We start from the raw sequence: 16,717 nt of genomic DNA on the forward strand, positions 1-16,717 counted from the left end.
ATTTTTGAGATGTTGGTTGTGCTTTAGATTTTTCTTTTAAAGTCTTTTGAACATAATCCCTTTTGGTGATACAGGAGGTTGGAGGAAATTACCTGGACATATCTTCTGGCCTTAAACAGTTCCGATTCCTTCTCTGCTCCTTTCTTACCTGCATTTTTTCAACCTTCTCTTATTTTCTGTCTTTACCATGTTGTCACATCTCAGCCTTCTTCAGTTCTTTTTTTCTCACTGCCTTTTTCTTTCCACCCTCTGCTTTTTACCCTCCATGCGTCTGTTCCTTTTTGCTTTTTCTTTCAAAGGTCAGCTTGACCTGCTGACTTCAGCTTGCTGACATCAAGGGAGCAAAGCCATCTCCTTGGCCAGCCCAGGATGCAATGCTTGTAATTACAAAGTCCACAGAGTTGCAACCTTGTACCCTTCTTCTAAAGTCAGTCAGTGCTTGAGTGACTCCAAGAACTTGAAATACCAACAATAATTAGTGACACTTAAGTGCACGGCTGGAACTTAATAACATTGGTCCTGGCCTATGCAAAGGCTGGATATGAGTCCTCACTGGAAATTAACTGGGATGTGTATTCTGAGTTCTACCAGTAGCTTCTTAAGAGCTGTGTCAGATGGTCCTGCACGTGGGTTTAACTTTCTGCTGCTTGTGAAGTTGCCCCAGATAAATGACTCCTACATGCTGTCGGATTCCAGAACTTGGCAATGCCTGAATGCTACAGGCAAGAGGGCTGTCCCTTCTTGGTGTTTGCCGTGATTAGGGTATCTTCTTGTGTGCTCGCCTTCTGCAAATGAAAACAATCCTGAGCTGCGCTGATAACAAGACAGCGTTGTGGAGTGTTTATGTGCCTAGATTTGCCCGTCATCAGTTACCCAATTTGGAGAACACTTGGCATTCTTCTCTTATACCCCTGAAGGACACGCTGAGATTCACCTCCATGGAGCCTGACAAGTCTATGTCCCTGATAGCCTCAGCAGAGCAAAAGGAGCAGGTATCAGTGGCCATTTGAAGCTTGGTATTTTGAAGATCTCCCCCACCCCCTCTAATGCGCTCTTGGCAGCGTGAACAGGAGCTTGGTGGCTACGGGGACTAGTTAAAAGGGCTGAGGAGGAGCACTAGAAGAACTGGGATGCCTCTCTATCCCCTCTCACGTTAAACTGAGCAAATGGCTTTATTTGTATGCTAGCCTGTGTTGTCCCTGTTTCACTGTAGCCCTGTGCCACTAGGTAGCGAGAGGCGGTAGCTGTGCAGAAGCTAAATAGGACAGAGAGACCAGGCACAGTGGATTCTCATCCCATGAGAGAGCAGAGAGCACTTGAGGTGAAAAGTTGGATGACTTAGTCACAAGGGAAAAAGCTTTTGATTCAGGTGCAGTGCCCTCTGTCTCGGGTTCTTCGTTGTGCCCCAGGTCCCTCACCTTTCCCACTTAGGTCATCTCTCCCATCTGTGCAACCACAAGTCTGCAGTGGTCACAGGCAGCCAAGCCAAGGAGATCTGTCTGAGCTTGGAGGATCTACCAAACCCCTTTTCCCCTGCAGTGTGCATCTGTCATCCCTTAGCAAAATGAGATTGATACCAAAGGACTAAAATCCCCAGCCGTGGTTTGCTGCAAGGTGAGATCAAGGGTATTGCATTTCTACAGTAGTGCACATGGAACTTGATCTCAGCGTCTTGCCAGATACTGCCACATAGTCTGTGCTAGTCTCCCTCTGCAGTGCACATGGGGGGACCTGGATTGTTGGTTCAGGTGCCGTGGGGGTGTTGAGCAAGGGTTTCTCACCGGCAAACAGAGTGAGAGGCTCTCTGCACCCCACGTTACCCAGATTTTGGTTTGCCCAGGCACATCAGACTGTTCTCCTTTATGGCTGGGATCTGTGCTGAAGTTGGGGGATCTTTTGCACTGACTGTGCTGTCAGGCAAGATGTTTGCCCTGTGTCTGTGTCTCACTCCCACCTGATAGAAACCCTGTGGTGATTTCACTGTTGGAACAGGTTGAGAGAAGCAAGTGTCTGGCTGCCCTGGGTGTTTCAGGGACACTTAGAGAAGCAATGACAGCGCTGAGGCTGGAAAGGGGCACTGGCTGTGCCTTGCAGTCTGTGCCAGGCCAGCAGTGACTTCAGAGCTGAATCTGGGGAGGCTGATGTGATCCTGTCTTGAAACACTCTCCTTGCTGGTGGTGCCTCCGTCTTGGCATACTTTTATCTGGTCTCTAACCTCCTCGTTCCATGTGACTATGGGTTAAATAAGGAGAGAGCCATGCTATGAGGTTTACTGTTTGAAATTTTCCCATTTCCTGAGAACAAGTTGAGTGTAGGAGTTTGCAGGCAAATCTATTCCCTTCTTAGGCTGATGCAAAGATCCCTGAGGCAACAGAGTCTTGAGTTGGTGAGATCTTGCAGTCTGGCCATGTGCTGAGCTCACACGCTGATTTGAGCCTGTCTTCCTAATGTACTGTACTTGATTTAATCTCATCAGCACCGTCTGGTTTGGGGCTGTGGGCTGAGCTCAGGTCTGCCTGCCTATCCTTGGCACCTCTTCTTCCAGCTGTGCCACCCCTGGGGCTGCATGTGTGTGTCGTATTGGTGTGGGTATTGTGGAGGAAAGGGCTGTGGCTGCAGGAGAGTGGAGGCTGAGAGGACTCTCCTGGAGTGTCAAGTTTATGCTTAGCATTTGTGGGCAAAGGCTTTTATTTTTTTTCCTCATGCCTCTTTTGTCTGCTTCCCCCAGGGAAACCTCAAATTGAAACCCTGAGCCTCCGTATCCTGCCCGAAGCTGAGAGGCAGCTCTTTGCATGGCCACTTATTGATCCTCTCTGCAGTTGCCCCTTGATGCAGAGCACCCTGCAGTGCTTCTGGGGGGGGACCGTGTTTGCAGAGCTTCACCCCACCATGCCGTGGCCAGCCTTGCCACTGCTGTTTCCAGTGGGTGATGCAGTCTGTGTCCCCGTCCAGAGCATCATGTCACCTTGTGAGGCAGCATGCCCATTCCCTTGCGGGAAGACTGCCTCGCCGGCTCACCCAGCTGCAATCTAGGACTGCTGTCAGTTTAATATCCGACACATCTTGTGTTCAGGGAGCCATGTCCTGTGCGTTATTGGAGGCAGCTGACTCAAACAGGCTTCCTTTGTCTCTGTATATAGTGGTTTATCAAGCATATAAGTGCTGGACACTTTTCATAATAGAGTTTGCTGGGAATCCGTGTTTAGCTGATCTAGCTTTCACTCGGTGCCACTTGCAAGATTTCCCTGTGGGAACACAAAAGCGAGCTGAAAAAGCCCTGCGTTTTGGAAACACGTGCAGCCAGTCAGGTTTTAATTTCCCCAAGAGGTGTGAGCTCACGTCTTTACAGCTGCAGCCGTGCAGGCTGCCAGTCTAGTGGTTTTGCCAGGCTGTTGGTTTGTGTGTGTTCCCCTCGCCCTGAGGGGGGGGTGTCTGGAAATGGTTTGTTTCATGAAGCTGCAGCCATCTGCTCTTTGCCCGTCAGCTGGGTGCTTCTGCTGGGCTCCTTCCCACGTGATGGTAGCAGCTGACATGTCGGAACGTCTCGGAGCATCTCCTTAGATGTGTACCTGACTGTGGTGCTGGGAAGCATTTGCCAGTAAACCTGTTGGCCTGGATGCCATCAGGTCCTGACTGATGTCCATCCATGCGGTAGATGGTCCAGCACTCCGTCTTCTCTCCTCTAGGGACAACAGAAACCCTTGGGTCCTGGGGAACGGGGTTTTTCCTTGCTCTTAGTGAGTTGTGGCTTAGCTGTTTGGCTCCACTCCACTCATCAGCAGTTTGTGCTAAGGCTGTGTGCTGCTTTCCCCTCCTACTCTGCATGTAGAGCAAGGGCCAAGCTTTGCCTTGAGGCAGAGCTCCCTTCGTGCCAGTGGGCGGATAGCCTTGTCACACAGCGATGTGTTAACTCTGGTCATGTAAAAAAGCTCCATTCTTTCCTCTTTCTCTCCCCTGACGTTATCCCAGTGCTAAGATGTCTGTTTCTCTGCATCTCGTCCTCTTGCAGTTTACCTGCCAAGCTGATCAATGGAGGGATAGCTGGGCTGATCGGGGTCACCTGTGTATTTCCCATTGACCTGGCAAAAACTCGCCTGCAGAACCAGCAGAATGGCCAGCGGATGTACACCAGCATGTGAGTACTGCCTGCACGGGCAGCATCCCCTGGGGCTTCTGGCAGGGAGTCCTTCTGCTTTGTTACCGAATTTCTAGGAGCTGAGCTGTCCCCAGGAGAGCCATGGGACGGTCTTGAACCAAGCTGTGCGAGAGTGGATCGAGCAAATAAAGCAGCTATTCAGGCTGCTGAGCCCCACAGGTGACGTCTCTGCAGAGGGCACGTCTGTTTGCATCGCTTGCTTGGGAGCAGCACGTTTGCTGCTGTCAAGGCTCAGGATCAAAACACAAGGTGCCCTGTTTGGTTCTCTGCTGGGCCACGATCAGGTGCCTGAGGGAATTTCTGCCTCTCTTCTGTTTCCATCACCCTCATATTGGAGGTCCTTCCTTTGCTGGGTCAGCTTTAAAAAGAGGGAGCAGTCGCATGTTCCCATGCAGACCTTTTGAAGGATCACAGGCTGACACACGCTGTAGTTAACCCAGCAGTCCTATGTCCAAAAACAGGTGCTGCAGACTGTAGGAAAAGAAGGCATGAATATATCCAGCCTACCGAATTCACCTGGCATTTGTGTGGGATGCTGTGTACCTGCTATGGGAACGTGCACCACACTCGGCACAAGATGCTTTATCCTAGGAACCAGAGTCAGGTCTGAGTTTTCTGTAAGCAGTGGTGGCATTGAGGGGAGTAGGACTGATGATATGTGTCCTGTCCTGCCACTTTGTTCAGGAGTAGTGTTACTTGCTCCTCCACACCAATATTTTCCTCTTTCTTGCCCAGGAGAATTTGAGGCAGAGCGGGAACAGGAAGGAAATGCTTTGGATGTTGATGGTTTTAGTCGCCAGGCCTCCTTGCTCTAGCTGTGATGTGTAATTATGCATTGAGCTCAGGCTGTAGGCGCTGGCGTGCCACAGCAGACTGGTGCTTCCCTTGACAGTTACATTGTCCTCTGCTCCCTGCACTGTTTGTGCACCCAGGCACGCTGGCAGGACACGGCCTGCAGTCTTGCCTTGCCTCTCCTTTTTGTTGTGTCCTGCTTCTGCCGCTGCTGCAGATTGCTTTTCCTCCCTAAGGATCACTTCTCCCCCAAACTGACATGTGACAGCAACAGGAGTTCAGGCAGGATGGAGGATTTGTAGGCTCCCCTTGGGAGTGCCTGCCAGGATGGCTCTTCTCTGGAGGGGAGCTCAGCAGGAGAGAGATTTTTAACCTCCAGCAGTCGAGTGCAGATCGGCTCTGTAGCCAGAAGTTGGTGTGGGATGAGGTGCCGTTAAGGAATGCACAGGATATACCTTGTATATTTGAGCTGGCTCCTCCTAAGAGTCTGCGGCACAGCCTGGACGTGGATGAGTAATGCCTGGAGGTGTTCCTCTGGCATTGGCAGCAGCTGTGGGACAAGTGAGCTTGGGCTGGTGGGGATAAGCGAAAGGGTCTTTTGATGGCCAAGAAAGCAGCAGAGACAAGGAAGTAATGGAATAACACTTCCTGTAGATAATATCAGGCCATCCTGTGTCCTATCTAAGCAATCAAGGGAAAAAGCACTAAGAGGATGCTGTTACTATGGAGCATGTCTTCAGAGACAGCCTTATGTTAGCTAGGGGTTTGGGAGGGCTTGTCTGGGCTCCCCAGTTACAGGGGCTTATTCTTCGAGACATACTGTATACCCATTGATACCAGATCTCCAAGATGTCTGCTGCACACCCAGGAAGGCAGCAAGTTCACTTAAAATGTTGGCTGTCTTGCTTTTAAGGCATCATGCCTTGCCTCTGCTTAGCTCGAGAGATCTTTGGCATCAGGGGAGCCTTTCCCTTGAAAGGGTGAAAGACAGCCCTGAGGGCTGGAGAGAGCTGGGCTTTTGGGCGTACTGTGGATGATTTTAGTTGGCTGTTGGCTTCCCTTTTCCAGGGAGAGAAGGGAGCTGGGCTTGGCCTTAGCTCCGCCTGGCTCTGCTGCAGCTTGAGGGGCCGATGTGCGAGCCTTACGGTGAGGCAGCGGGGCTGTGAGAGCGTGGGGGGGAGCAGCTCTTCCCGCTCCCCTCTGCCGTGGCTCCTTCGAAGCAGCACCGCTGGCTCGGAGGAAAGGCATTTTCCCCAGTATTGGGGTGGAAAGGCTTGATGGGGGGGATGGGGCAAAGGTACCCTGAGATTCCTGAGGCTTGCGAATGAGTTGCTGGGGCTGCTGCCAAGAATGCCATGGGTGTGTGTAAACTGTGGGAGCTGGGGTGGGGACTGTGAAAGATGAGGTCCCAAAGGATGTGGGGAGCCCCAGCAGAGAGGGGAAACTTATTGCCATGATGGGCAGCAATGCAAGATGGGCTCTTCACAAATAATGCAGGGCACTCTGGAACAGCCTTGACCCAAGTAGAGCAATAAAGCCCTCGAGGGAATTCTGTATTTCCATCTCTCCCACCTCAGCACTACTGCAGAGTGGAGATGAAGTTTACTTCTTGTGTTGCCAAATGTCTTTGGAAATGTATTCTTGTTTCCATCAGCTACACTTCCCTTACTACTACATAAAAGGGCCTTTTGTTCCTTAATTGTGCACACAGGCGTGCCCCTTCCCCTGTGGCACAGCAAATACCTGTCCCTTCCCAAAGACCCCAAAGCAACCTTCAGCCGTCGCCCCTGCTCCACGCAGCCGTGGTCCGGAGCGGGAAGCTGCCGGGGTCCTGCTCTGCCTTCCTGAACTGCACCTCTGAATTTGTTAGGTGTGTGCCTGTGCCTTCAGAAGGCTTTGAGCCATTCCAGCGCTCTGCACACTTTTCCCATTTGCAGTAAATGTAGCTGAAACAAAGAAACCGACAGTTTTCCCCTCGGAGCGGGCCCCCCCCCAGCACCCTGCTGCGCTCTCCCCAGGCGAGAGCCTGCGTGCTCCCTGCCTGCCGTGGGACCCCATGTGTTAAAAGCAAGTGCTTTAATCTGCGTGGGAGGTCACAGATGACTGAGAGTTAAGGTCATCTAGCCTTGGTGTGCCTTGTGTTAAATTTCACAGAGTGAGTCAAGCAAGTCAGCACTGGGGGTTTTGGCCCCCCTTATTTCCCTTCCACAGCCGGATTTAAAAACATGTGCACGGGGATCGGCTTGTCGGAGCTTCTGGTGTGCGTTTGCCACAGGGGACCCTGGATAAACAGCCCTCGGGGTGACGCTTTTCCCTTTTGTGTTTCTGGAAAGCAGCCAGCGCGTGCAGGGTGAGCCGGGGGGTGGGTTTCAAAGCCCCTGTGAGTTGGGGGCTGGAATCGGACTCAGGCCTGAACAATGGTGCATTCGGTGCCTGACCAGGTTCCCTTCTCGGCTCAGGGTTTTGCTGACAGATCGTAAATGAAAACCACTCCAAGAGATTTGTTTTGGTTTTCTCTGCTCTCATCCACCTTTTGAGCTCCTGTGGTTTCTCTCTCTCTCTCTCTCTCTTTTGCTTGCAGGTCTGACTGCCTCATTAAAACGATTCGGTCGGAAGGCTACTTTGGCATGTACAGAGGTAAGTAATGCTGAGTCAGGCACGGCACAGCTTTTGCGTTGGAAGCACTGGTGCGTAAGTGGGAGGAAAAGCCCGTATTCTCTGGCTTAAAGAGCAGTAGCCTAGCAATATCCTTAGATGTTGAAAGGTGCAGCTGTTTCTGAAAATAAACTCCACGCCAAGTATCTGCTCAGCTATCTACCACTGAGGGCTTGAGTCCTCCCCTTGGCTGTTTTGCTGTAAAACCTCATCGTTTACTGAAGTTCATCTTTACTAGCAGTTTAAGCGAAGCTGCTGGACTTTGTTTCAGGACTGTGTGTATGTGTTTCCCAGCTTGGGCATGGTAACTGTTGTCAGACAGGCAGCAGCAAACCTCTTGAAGTGTCTTACTTTGTGCTTGATGATTGAATTTATGTCAAAGCCCACCATCAATGCGGTCAAGCCAGCTGTCCCATCTAGTTGGTAGCTTGTCTCCAAAACTAGCTGCCTCTCAAGCACACCCGAGTACTTTGTTCAAGAATTAAGGCAAGCTGCAATTAAAAAAAAAAAAAAAATATTAAGAATAACATGATTCCAGAAAAAAATTCTCTTGTGGTAGTAAGAAAATCAGAGGTTGGTTCATGTTGGAGCTTCAGCTGTTTGGTCTTGTGTGCTAACCTGCTAGAAATCTCCTGGCTCCTTGGCTGAGGCTGTCTGTTGCAGCAGTGAATTCCTCAGTTGATATTTTACCTTTTCTAGTTTAAATGCAATATCCTTGAATTTTTTTAAAGATTTTGAGGAGAGAAGAACGGCGGGCCGAACTCTGGCTTGACTGATAGGTATTCCACATTTTCCTCTCCTTCTTGGCTTTCAACACAGTCCAGCCGGCTTAGCTGGCAGTGAACCCTGGTTCATTTTATATACTGGTATTCAATCGCCTGAATACGCAGGTTTTATCTCTGAGGTGTTCAGATAGCATTCTTTGTGGCACTCTTTACTGATAAAGCCGGATTAAAGTACTGCTGTGATTAAGTGAGTCCTTGCTCTTTGTTTTTTCAAGCCAGAGTCCGGAGATGCTGGTGCCTTGCTGTTGTCCCAGAGCTCCCAAGGAAGCCAGGGGCTTCGGCCAGCCCTGGGAGCGGTGCTGGCTGTTGGGGCAGTGCCTCTTGCCCAACTCCCTGGTGGGCGTTTCGGGGGAGTGCGGTGGATGCCGGGGATGGATTGGCTGCTTTGCAGCAGCTTTCCTGGGAGCAGGCAACAAGACAAATAACCCTGAGGCAAGCTCCATCTTCGTTGCTAGCGGTGGCGTGTTCCCCCTTGATTTTTCCCAGAAGCTGGCTGCTTCTGTGTTCCTAGCCAGGAGTGGAGCCTGCATTAACTTTGGCTATAAAATATGCAGTGGCAGGCTGCTCGCTGGGGAGTGGAAGGAAGAAGCTGTTCCTGGAAACTTAGAGGGAAGACTGTAGGATCCATCAGGACTTTTGGGAGAGACGGCTCAGTCCTGTAAGGTGTAGGGTGATAGAGGGGATGTGCATCTTCAGGCCACTTTTCACTCCTAAGCAGAAATCTCAAAGGGTGCAGAGGGTTTTGCATAGCTCTTGCTTTTCCCTGCCATAATGAATCTGGTCGGCATCGTCCATGTCCCACTAACTTTGTACCCACTCTGTTCAGGGAGCTGATAGAGGCTTGAATTTATTTGTCACTGCTGACTGTTACATGGGGAGCTGGGTTTGGGAGGGCTTTTGTGAATAGCTCCATCTCCTTCCAGAAATTCACAGATACTTCACCGTGGCCAGGGTGCAAAGGTGGGTCCTCCAAGTACGGCAGTCCTGGTCTGTGTGCCTCAGTTCTGTGAGATGACGTTAGCCCCCCTTCTATCTCTCTCTTGGGGAGAGCTTGAGCAGGTAAAAAAATCCAGGATTTGTGAAGAATGTGGGTACTTCTATGGGAAGAAGGTAAAAAGACTGCTTAGCCCTGCAGATAGGGGAGGATGAAAATCAGATGATGGGATTGGTTCCTGCTCCCTCCATCTGTCCCAGTTTCCCAGCAGAAGTTGCTGTATGACTCACAAGGTCTTATTTTCATCCTTTAAACTGAAATGGGGAGGATTATATGTAAATGAGCTGAAGTGGCAGCTGCTGTGCCCCATGGAGGAGTCACAAGTGCAGCAGTGGTCCCTGCAGGGCACTTGGCCTCTGTCAGAGGACAGGACAGGTCTGCTTGGGCACAGCCGTTCCCACTGTGCGACTTCAGGGCTCCTTCACGTGGGACTCGAAGCTCCTCGGTGCGGACAGGAGAGAGGCCTGAGCTTGTAGGATGCGTTTCTGCAAATCATTTCTTAAGGGCTGCGTGTGGGCAGACAGTCCTTGCTCTGTATGAGTAGCCCATGGCGAGTCGTGTGATGCATGAGGCAATCCCAACATTTCTCTCAAGTTCTTCCCCCAGCGTTACGGGGATTCTGAGGCTTGTTTGGGGGGGGGAAGAATGGGAGTTTTTTTCTCCTGTTCTTTTTCTGGAACGTTAGGTAACCTCAAAGCTGTGTGGTGGTGTCTAGTGCTGTCTGTGCTCAAGGGATGACTGTTCTGCCTTCAGATGTGATGCCAAGGGGATGAATCCACGGTGCCCGTGGGCTCCTGGACCACGCGGGTGCCAGTGAAAGCGGACCTTGGAGAGGGGCTCTCTCTTCTCCCTGCTGCAGTCCATCCAGAAGCCACCTACAGCTCTCAGCATGTGTCCTGGGAGGTGCCGCTGCTGTTTGTAGGCCAGCTGTTCAGCCCAGCTGGCAAAAGCTGAAGGCCTTGATAAGTCAGGGAAATGCCCTTTGCTGTGGGTGACGTTTGGAGGATAGCTGCAGCTGAGCTACACTAGCGTGGCAGCTTTCCCTGGCCTCTGCTAATAATACCTCCCACGTGCACCAGTGCTGCACTGGGAATAGCTCGATCCCCATTATGTAGGTTGCTGATGGTATATAAGGGCTTCTATGAGAAATGTGTCTTAATAACAAACCCCAAGGCTTGGTGAGAAGAGGGCATTTGTAAGTTCAGTTGGCAAACAACTGGTTTCGCCTCCACTCGATTTCATTCTTCATAGTGCTTCTATACTTCTTTTCAAAATAATTTCTATTTGTTAATGATTGCAATTTATTTTTGCACTTTGTTTGTCTGTCACTGCTTTTGGTACATGTAGTGTTGCCTGTAGGCCAAGGTTAGCTTTAATTACGGAGATAGTCATTGGCATAGCTAGAACTGAAGAGCTATGAGATTTTGTAAAAAGGTAGAAAACGCCGTGGAAAGCATACAGCCAGCAGCTGAAGTATCTGATTTCTCCTCCTCCAGTGAATTGAAGCTGTTATGGATTATTGAGGACAGGGATTATCCACTCTCTGCTAAGCAGCTTTACTGAAAATATCCAAAGATGGAGGAGAAAACCCAGGTTCATTAACTTTTCTCTGTATATTGTGTGGTTTTGCCCTCTACTTTATTTGCAGTTGAAGGAGAAATTGCTGTGAAAGCCTCTTGGTTCCTGGAGCATGTGGAAGTGTACTTTTTTGCTTACCTTTCTTGCTTGATGGTTTGGAATATTTTTTTTCTTTCTTTCAATTAACCCTTTGCACTGGTGTTAGAGCAGTGGGTTTATTCTTTTTTTTTCTTTCTCTGTTTTTCCAATGAAATGGTTATTCATGCTGCGTGTCAGTAATGTACAGTTGGTTTACTTTCTAGGCATTAGGAGTGAGGTTGAAATTGTCTTCAAGCTGGCACTCAAGGAAACACTTTTACAAGTAGCCACTTCCGCTTAAAAATCAGGCTGGGTGGATTTGCTTTGTAGATCCTGATATGATTGATGCTAAAAGGTGGAGGCAGAGCGTGAGGGTCGTGTCTGTGTGGCTTCTCATCACATGGAAGAGCTGTGGCAGGGGGACGTGATGTGCAGGAACATCGGGCTGAAGCAGCGCAATCACTGGTATGCTTCAAAGTTTGCAAAAAGCCAGGAGTGTGAGAGAGCTGCCCTGCTCCATGCTAGTCAGTGTGGCTCCTGCAGATGGGGATGACATTTGTTGCGTGTCATGGCCAGTGTGGAATGAATGCATTGGCTTAGCTTGCTACGAGGTGGTGTTCCTCTGTATTTTCTGCAAAATCTCTGAACGTGACAGTCAGAAGGGGGGAAGAAGTGCTGGGCTTCCCAGCCCTGCCCAGCAAAGGCTGTCTGTTTCTGTCTCCTTGCTGTGATTTCCTGCACAATGGAGATGTGTCCTCTGAGCAGAGCATGTGGAGCCAAGGACTCCTGTGCCCTGGTCCCGGTTGTACTGGTCTCAGTTTCAACTTTCCTTCCTAGTCTGAGGAAAGTCCTGCTAAACCTATGTCTTTCCATGTCTAATTTAGGAGTTCTTTGTTAATTTTTAGAGAGAGCAGAGTCCATCCTGAGGAACAGAGAACTGAATTGTTTTTCTTTGGTGTGTTGAGCCCTTATAGCTCCTGTCAGCTTGTGTTCAAACCTCCTGAAAAATGAACCCTGCCAGGTCTTGAGAGCCTAGTGGGAGTGCAGGCTTCTCTGTCTGCTTCTCTTTGGAAAATGGAGCGTTGGAACAAGTTGTTTAAATCTCTACAGCAAGCATAAATGCAAAAGGTATACCCTGGTATTTGTGTTTGTCCCTGCAAAGGTGTTCACAGGCCGTTAGCAAGTCTCAAGCAAAGGTCCTCTGGAGGGCTTGGAGCTCGGTATGCTTCAGTGCAGGCAGGGAGAGCTTGTGGTCATCCACCAGAGGACTTTGAGCCGTAAGATTTAAAGGGAGGAGAACATTCTGGAGCGCTAATCTAATGGTGCAAACCCCAGTATGCTCAGAAGGGACTGGCCCTCCCCTCACCCCGTGTCCCCCAGGGCAGCTTGAAAGCTGCTTCCCAGCCGCTGCTGCGTTGCACTAATGCGGCGTCGGTGCCCCCCAGCAGCTGGCCAGGCCATGCAGACCTTTCATTGTTGCAGGCACAATGCAGGGATTTGCTGGTTGTTGCCCCTGACAAAAGGCCTCTCCAGCGCGTGGTGGGGGAGCCAAGGCTTGTTTACACCCCAGGTCCCCCAGCAAGCCTTGTCATGGTGCTGGGAGGGGGATCTCTGCGGGCTGCAGCTTGTGGGGGACAAAAAGCCACTTCAGTTGGCTGCTCTGAGGGTGACACCCAGTGGTGACACACGAGGGAAGCCGCTTGACTCCCAGGGGTGGCCTCGAGCTGGGTGACTTCTGCGAGGGTGAGCCAGTTGCCTTCAGGCAGCCTCCAGGTCTTCCAAGGACTCTGCCTTTTCTGGGCTGCCTGGGAAGCAAGCTGCTCTCTTTGGGGGTGGGGGGGGACAGGGACACTGGCAAGAAGGCGGGGCGGGGGTCTTTTGCTTCTCAGCATCACGAAATATTTGCAAAGGAGTTGGGACTGGTTATTAATCCAACTTGTACTCCTTTCTTGAAGGTCTGGTCTGCATCTTTCTGGATTCATAGGAATGTGTCCTTGGATGAGAGAAGAGGATGCATGTATACGTGGAGGGAGTAGTAGCAAAGCTAAAGAAATTATAAAAAGCATTGCAAATGGAGTAGAAACACATCGGGGGGTGGTGAAAACCCCCACGGTGCTGGGTGGTGTTTCACGTTTCTAAACCCTTTTGGTGCATTGGGAGCTCTCCTTCATCAGTCCTTGGTTTTGAGCAGGATTTACAGCACATTCCTGAAAGACCCGGTCAACAGCGCCTTTGTTCTCATTCTCCAATGGCCCTTTCCTCTTTTCCTTGCCCAGGGGCTGCGGTGAACCTGACTCTAGTGACGCCAGAAAAGGCTATCAAACTGGCAGCCAACGACTTCTTCCGGCATCATCTCTCCAAAGATGGGTGAGTAGGGGGTGCAGGAGGGGCGCAGACTTTTCACATTCAACTTACAAGACAAAAGCTCCTTGGAGAAGTCTGGGGTGACATCGGGGCAAAGGTGGAATGGGGTGATGTGACGACTGAAATACAAGTTGCCCTTCAGCGGCTCAGCCGGTGATTACATTTGGGCTAAGGATGTAATGTCTAAAACGGGAAGTGAAAAGCACTCCACTGAATGACTGCTTTTTATTCAAGCTTCTAAAAATAGCCCCAGATCGAAGCCAAGGTTAGCAGATCCAGAATTTGTAGGCAAAATATTTGAGAGGAACCTAATGGCACTGATCACTGCTGAAACAGCTGATGGGAGGACCCTTGTCCCAGCATCCTATTGGATGCCGTTACGCTCTTTCTGGCTTGAACAGATGGCAAGTCGAGTTCTGTAGACCCCAAACTTAGCATCCCTCTTGTCCTTGAAAAGGACCTGGCAGAGACGTGGTGGATCTGAATTGACAGAGGGCACTTGCAGCATTGCCCAGCAGCTGACCGGCAAATAAACGCTGAAGGAACAAAATTATCTTGTTTAGCTTGCGAGTGGAGGTTGGTTCATGTGAATTAAATGTGAGTAAAAGATGCTAGCTAAGCAGTTGAGAGGGGCTGGACCCTTAATATTTAATGCTGTTTTCACAAAGATATTTCCCTTGCAATTTGGAGAACGCTTGTGTTTCCCTTCAGACAGAGACCTTTCTCCAGAGCCAGCCGGTGAAGGACGCTCTCTCCAGCCCTCAGTGACGGTAGTTAGAAAACAGCCTGCTTGGGGCATGATCCTGACTCTTCCCATCAGCAGTGATGGGGTGGAGCCTCACGGAAAATGCAAAGCTCTGCCATAATTACTTGATTGAACAACTTCCCGTAACGTAACACACCACATCAGTCTCGGCTGCTGGAGATCAGTGGCCCAACAACTTCAGTGGAGGCTGTGGACCGACACAGGTTTAGGATCTAGTTTTTTCACGTACCTAATTTTTTCTGTTCTGGAGCCTTTCAAAAAAAGTAGCAGCTGACATACGTCTGTGTGACTCATCGGCTCGCAGCTGTTCGTGATTTTCTGTCTCTTCAAATGCTGTCTCCTGTGCTCTGCTCAGACGGTGGGAGGCAATGATGTCCTCATTGCTCCTTGCTCCTACAAAGTGGTGGGTCTGATCCTGATCCCAGCAGCAGCCAACATGACAGGCCTTGGCGTGCCGCAGTGGACAGGAGCCCAGCTAGCTCTTTGCCACCGCCTACCAAGTGAGGACCTAGTAGGTTGCACAGGGAGGGCCAAGCCTGTCACACCTTGTACCACCACTGAGAGAGCAGCCCATGGAAGAAATCGGAGCAGCATTGCAACGTATTTGGCCTTCTGTGAGCGCAATCGCTGCTGTGATGTTTCAACCATGACGTGCCTGTCACTAGGTGTCCTGCACCGTGAGAGGTGAAGGCTTCCTCACGGGACAAATGCGTGTGTCCTCCTGGTGCTGAGGCAGGCTATGAGCAGGTGTCTGGGTACATGGGGTGCAGCAGGGGTCTTCACCCAGACCTCCTCCAGTTTGGCTTCTGGGTTCCTGGCTGATCCACGCATGATGTGGATGACGTGCTCTGCTTGATTCAGAGTAAAGGAGCGAGGGAATTTTGCCAAGAATAAAAGACACCCTGTTCTCCTAAAACATACGTACCGATGGAACTGGCACTACAGGGACCTGGAGCAGGAGTGTGATACCACTCGGGTAGTAGGGAGCCTTTGTGTCTCATCACAATGCGTTTTCAACTACTTTAGAGAAAAGAAAGGTTGGGCCACAGTTAGGTGACAAGAGCTAGGCAGCATGTGGCGTTGGGGTCACTCATCTCGTGCAACCACCGGGCAGGGCTTGGATGCCTGAAATCGTGTCAGCTCTGCTTGTGAGGCTAGCCAGCGTGACCTGAACAGAGGGGCAGAGCCTTGATACTGCTGTGGTAGGTGCTTTAAGGTGTTTCGAACTAGAAATGTCACTCCAAGATGTGATGCGAAAGAAACCGCCGTGCGGGTTGGCTGTGGCTGGTACAGGCTCTGAACCTGGGACCTGGCTGGAAGGTCTGGTGCGTGCTGTGCTGCGTGAGAAGCAGGGGCTGATGGAAAAGGCCGTGACGTTACCAGTTGGGATAAAGGACCCTTAGAAACTGCGGGGCAGCTGCATGTCACGGGATCCTTTTCCTTCATGCTAGGGAAACCCCAGGCCTGGGGATGGAGGATGTGACCTGCTGGAGGGGTTGTGCCTGGCTGTGCTGCAGTCATTGCATGCTGCCCTGCCTTTGGCAGTTCGCAGGCAAGTAGGAGTGATGGCGAGGGGCTCTTTCATGGAGTCCTGAAGCTCTGTGTCCCCAAGGGTTTGCCTTGCCCTCGCTCCCTCTTTCCAAGCTGTTTGTAGTCTGCAGGTTTTTCCCTTGAGATTCTTCTGTCCCTTCCTCCCCAGCTGTCTTTGTAAGACAGGGCAGGATTCCTGTGCTGGAATCCAAATGCCTCTCCTACTTGGAGCAAAACAGGGTGTGTAGCTGCTAGCACATCGCAAGGCTGGGCCACCTATTTCACAACTCCAGTCAGAGCCTAGATACAAACAACAAAATAGCCTGGGGTTAGAAAGGTGAAGATTCAAGCTGCCTGGCATGTCAGTGTGGTTTCATTTCTGGAGATGGAATTGCAACAGTCAAGGTGTTACATGGTGTGAAGTGCAGCTGAGGGAGTTAAGCTCAGCATAAGGCTGGGGGCTGTTTTTTCATGGTAAGCCACCAAGAGCTTGCTTCAGCCCCACCAAAGTGCTTTTTGCACAAGCCCAACTATCTGCTGCTATACAGATGCTTAGGCCAGCATCCCAAAGGATGCTCTGGTGCTGTTCTGACTCAGAGCTGCAAAAGTCTTCTAGTCCTGTTTGACATTGAATGCCCTTGTTGCTAAGCTTCTAGCACTTGCTTGAAATGCGTTGCATGAATTGGAGATCCTTGTCCGTTAGGATGTGCGTGTTCCATCAGTGTTTGCTGATCCAAATGTGCTGAGTGGGTCCTCCGCATGCAAGGGGAAGAAGCATGCGTGGACCAGAGTTTGGCAAATCCAGTGTGACCCGAACCAGCCTCAAGTTACACAACAACTTTTAGTGTGCATTAATTTTTATTATTATTTTGAATCCTTTGAAAAATTTAGTGTTGAAGCGAACTTCCTTTTAAACTGCTAAGAAAAAAAGTGGCATAAAGCCCATTTTCAAAAGGCCAGACTGAAAACAACGCCTGTCGTGTAGGAAGCTGCTGGCTGCAAATGGCTGGAAGAGTATT

The 16,717-nt window shown here is 50.4% G+C and overlaps 1 protein-coding gene across 1 annotated transcript in view; it reads left to right on the forward strand.

Annotated features, from left to right (window-relative positions):
* The window catches only part of SLC25A22 (solute carrier family 25 member 22), a 35,314-nt gene that overhangs the window by 6,033 nt on the left and 12,564 nt on the right, over positions 1 to 16,717 (forward strand). The window contains 3 exon segments of the mRNA XM_037401989.1: positions 4,010 to 4,135; positions 7,530 to 7,585; positions 13,315 to 13,405. Of these exon segments, the coding sequence (XP_037257886.1) occupies positions 4,010 to 4,135; positions 7,530 to 7,585; positions 13,315 to 13,405 (273 nt within the window).

This window comes from Falco rusticolus, chromosome 10 (genome assembly GCF_015220075.1).
Source record: "Falco rusticolus isolate bFalRus1 chromosome 10, bFalRus1.pri, whole genome shotgun sequence".
NCBI lineage: Eukaryota > Metazoa > Chordata > Aves > Falconiformes > Falconidae > Falco > Falco rusticolus.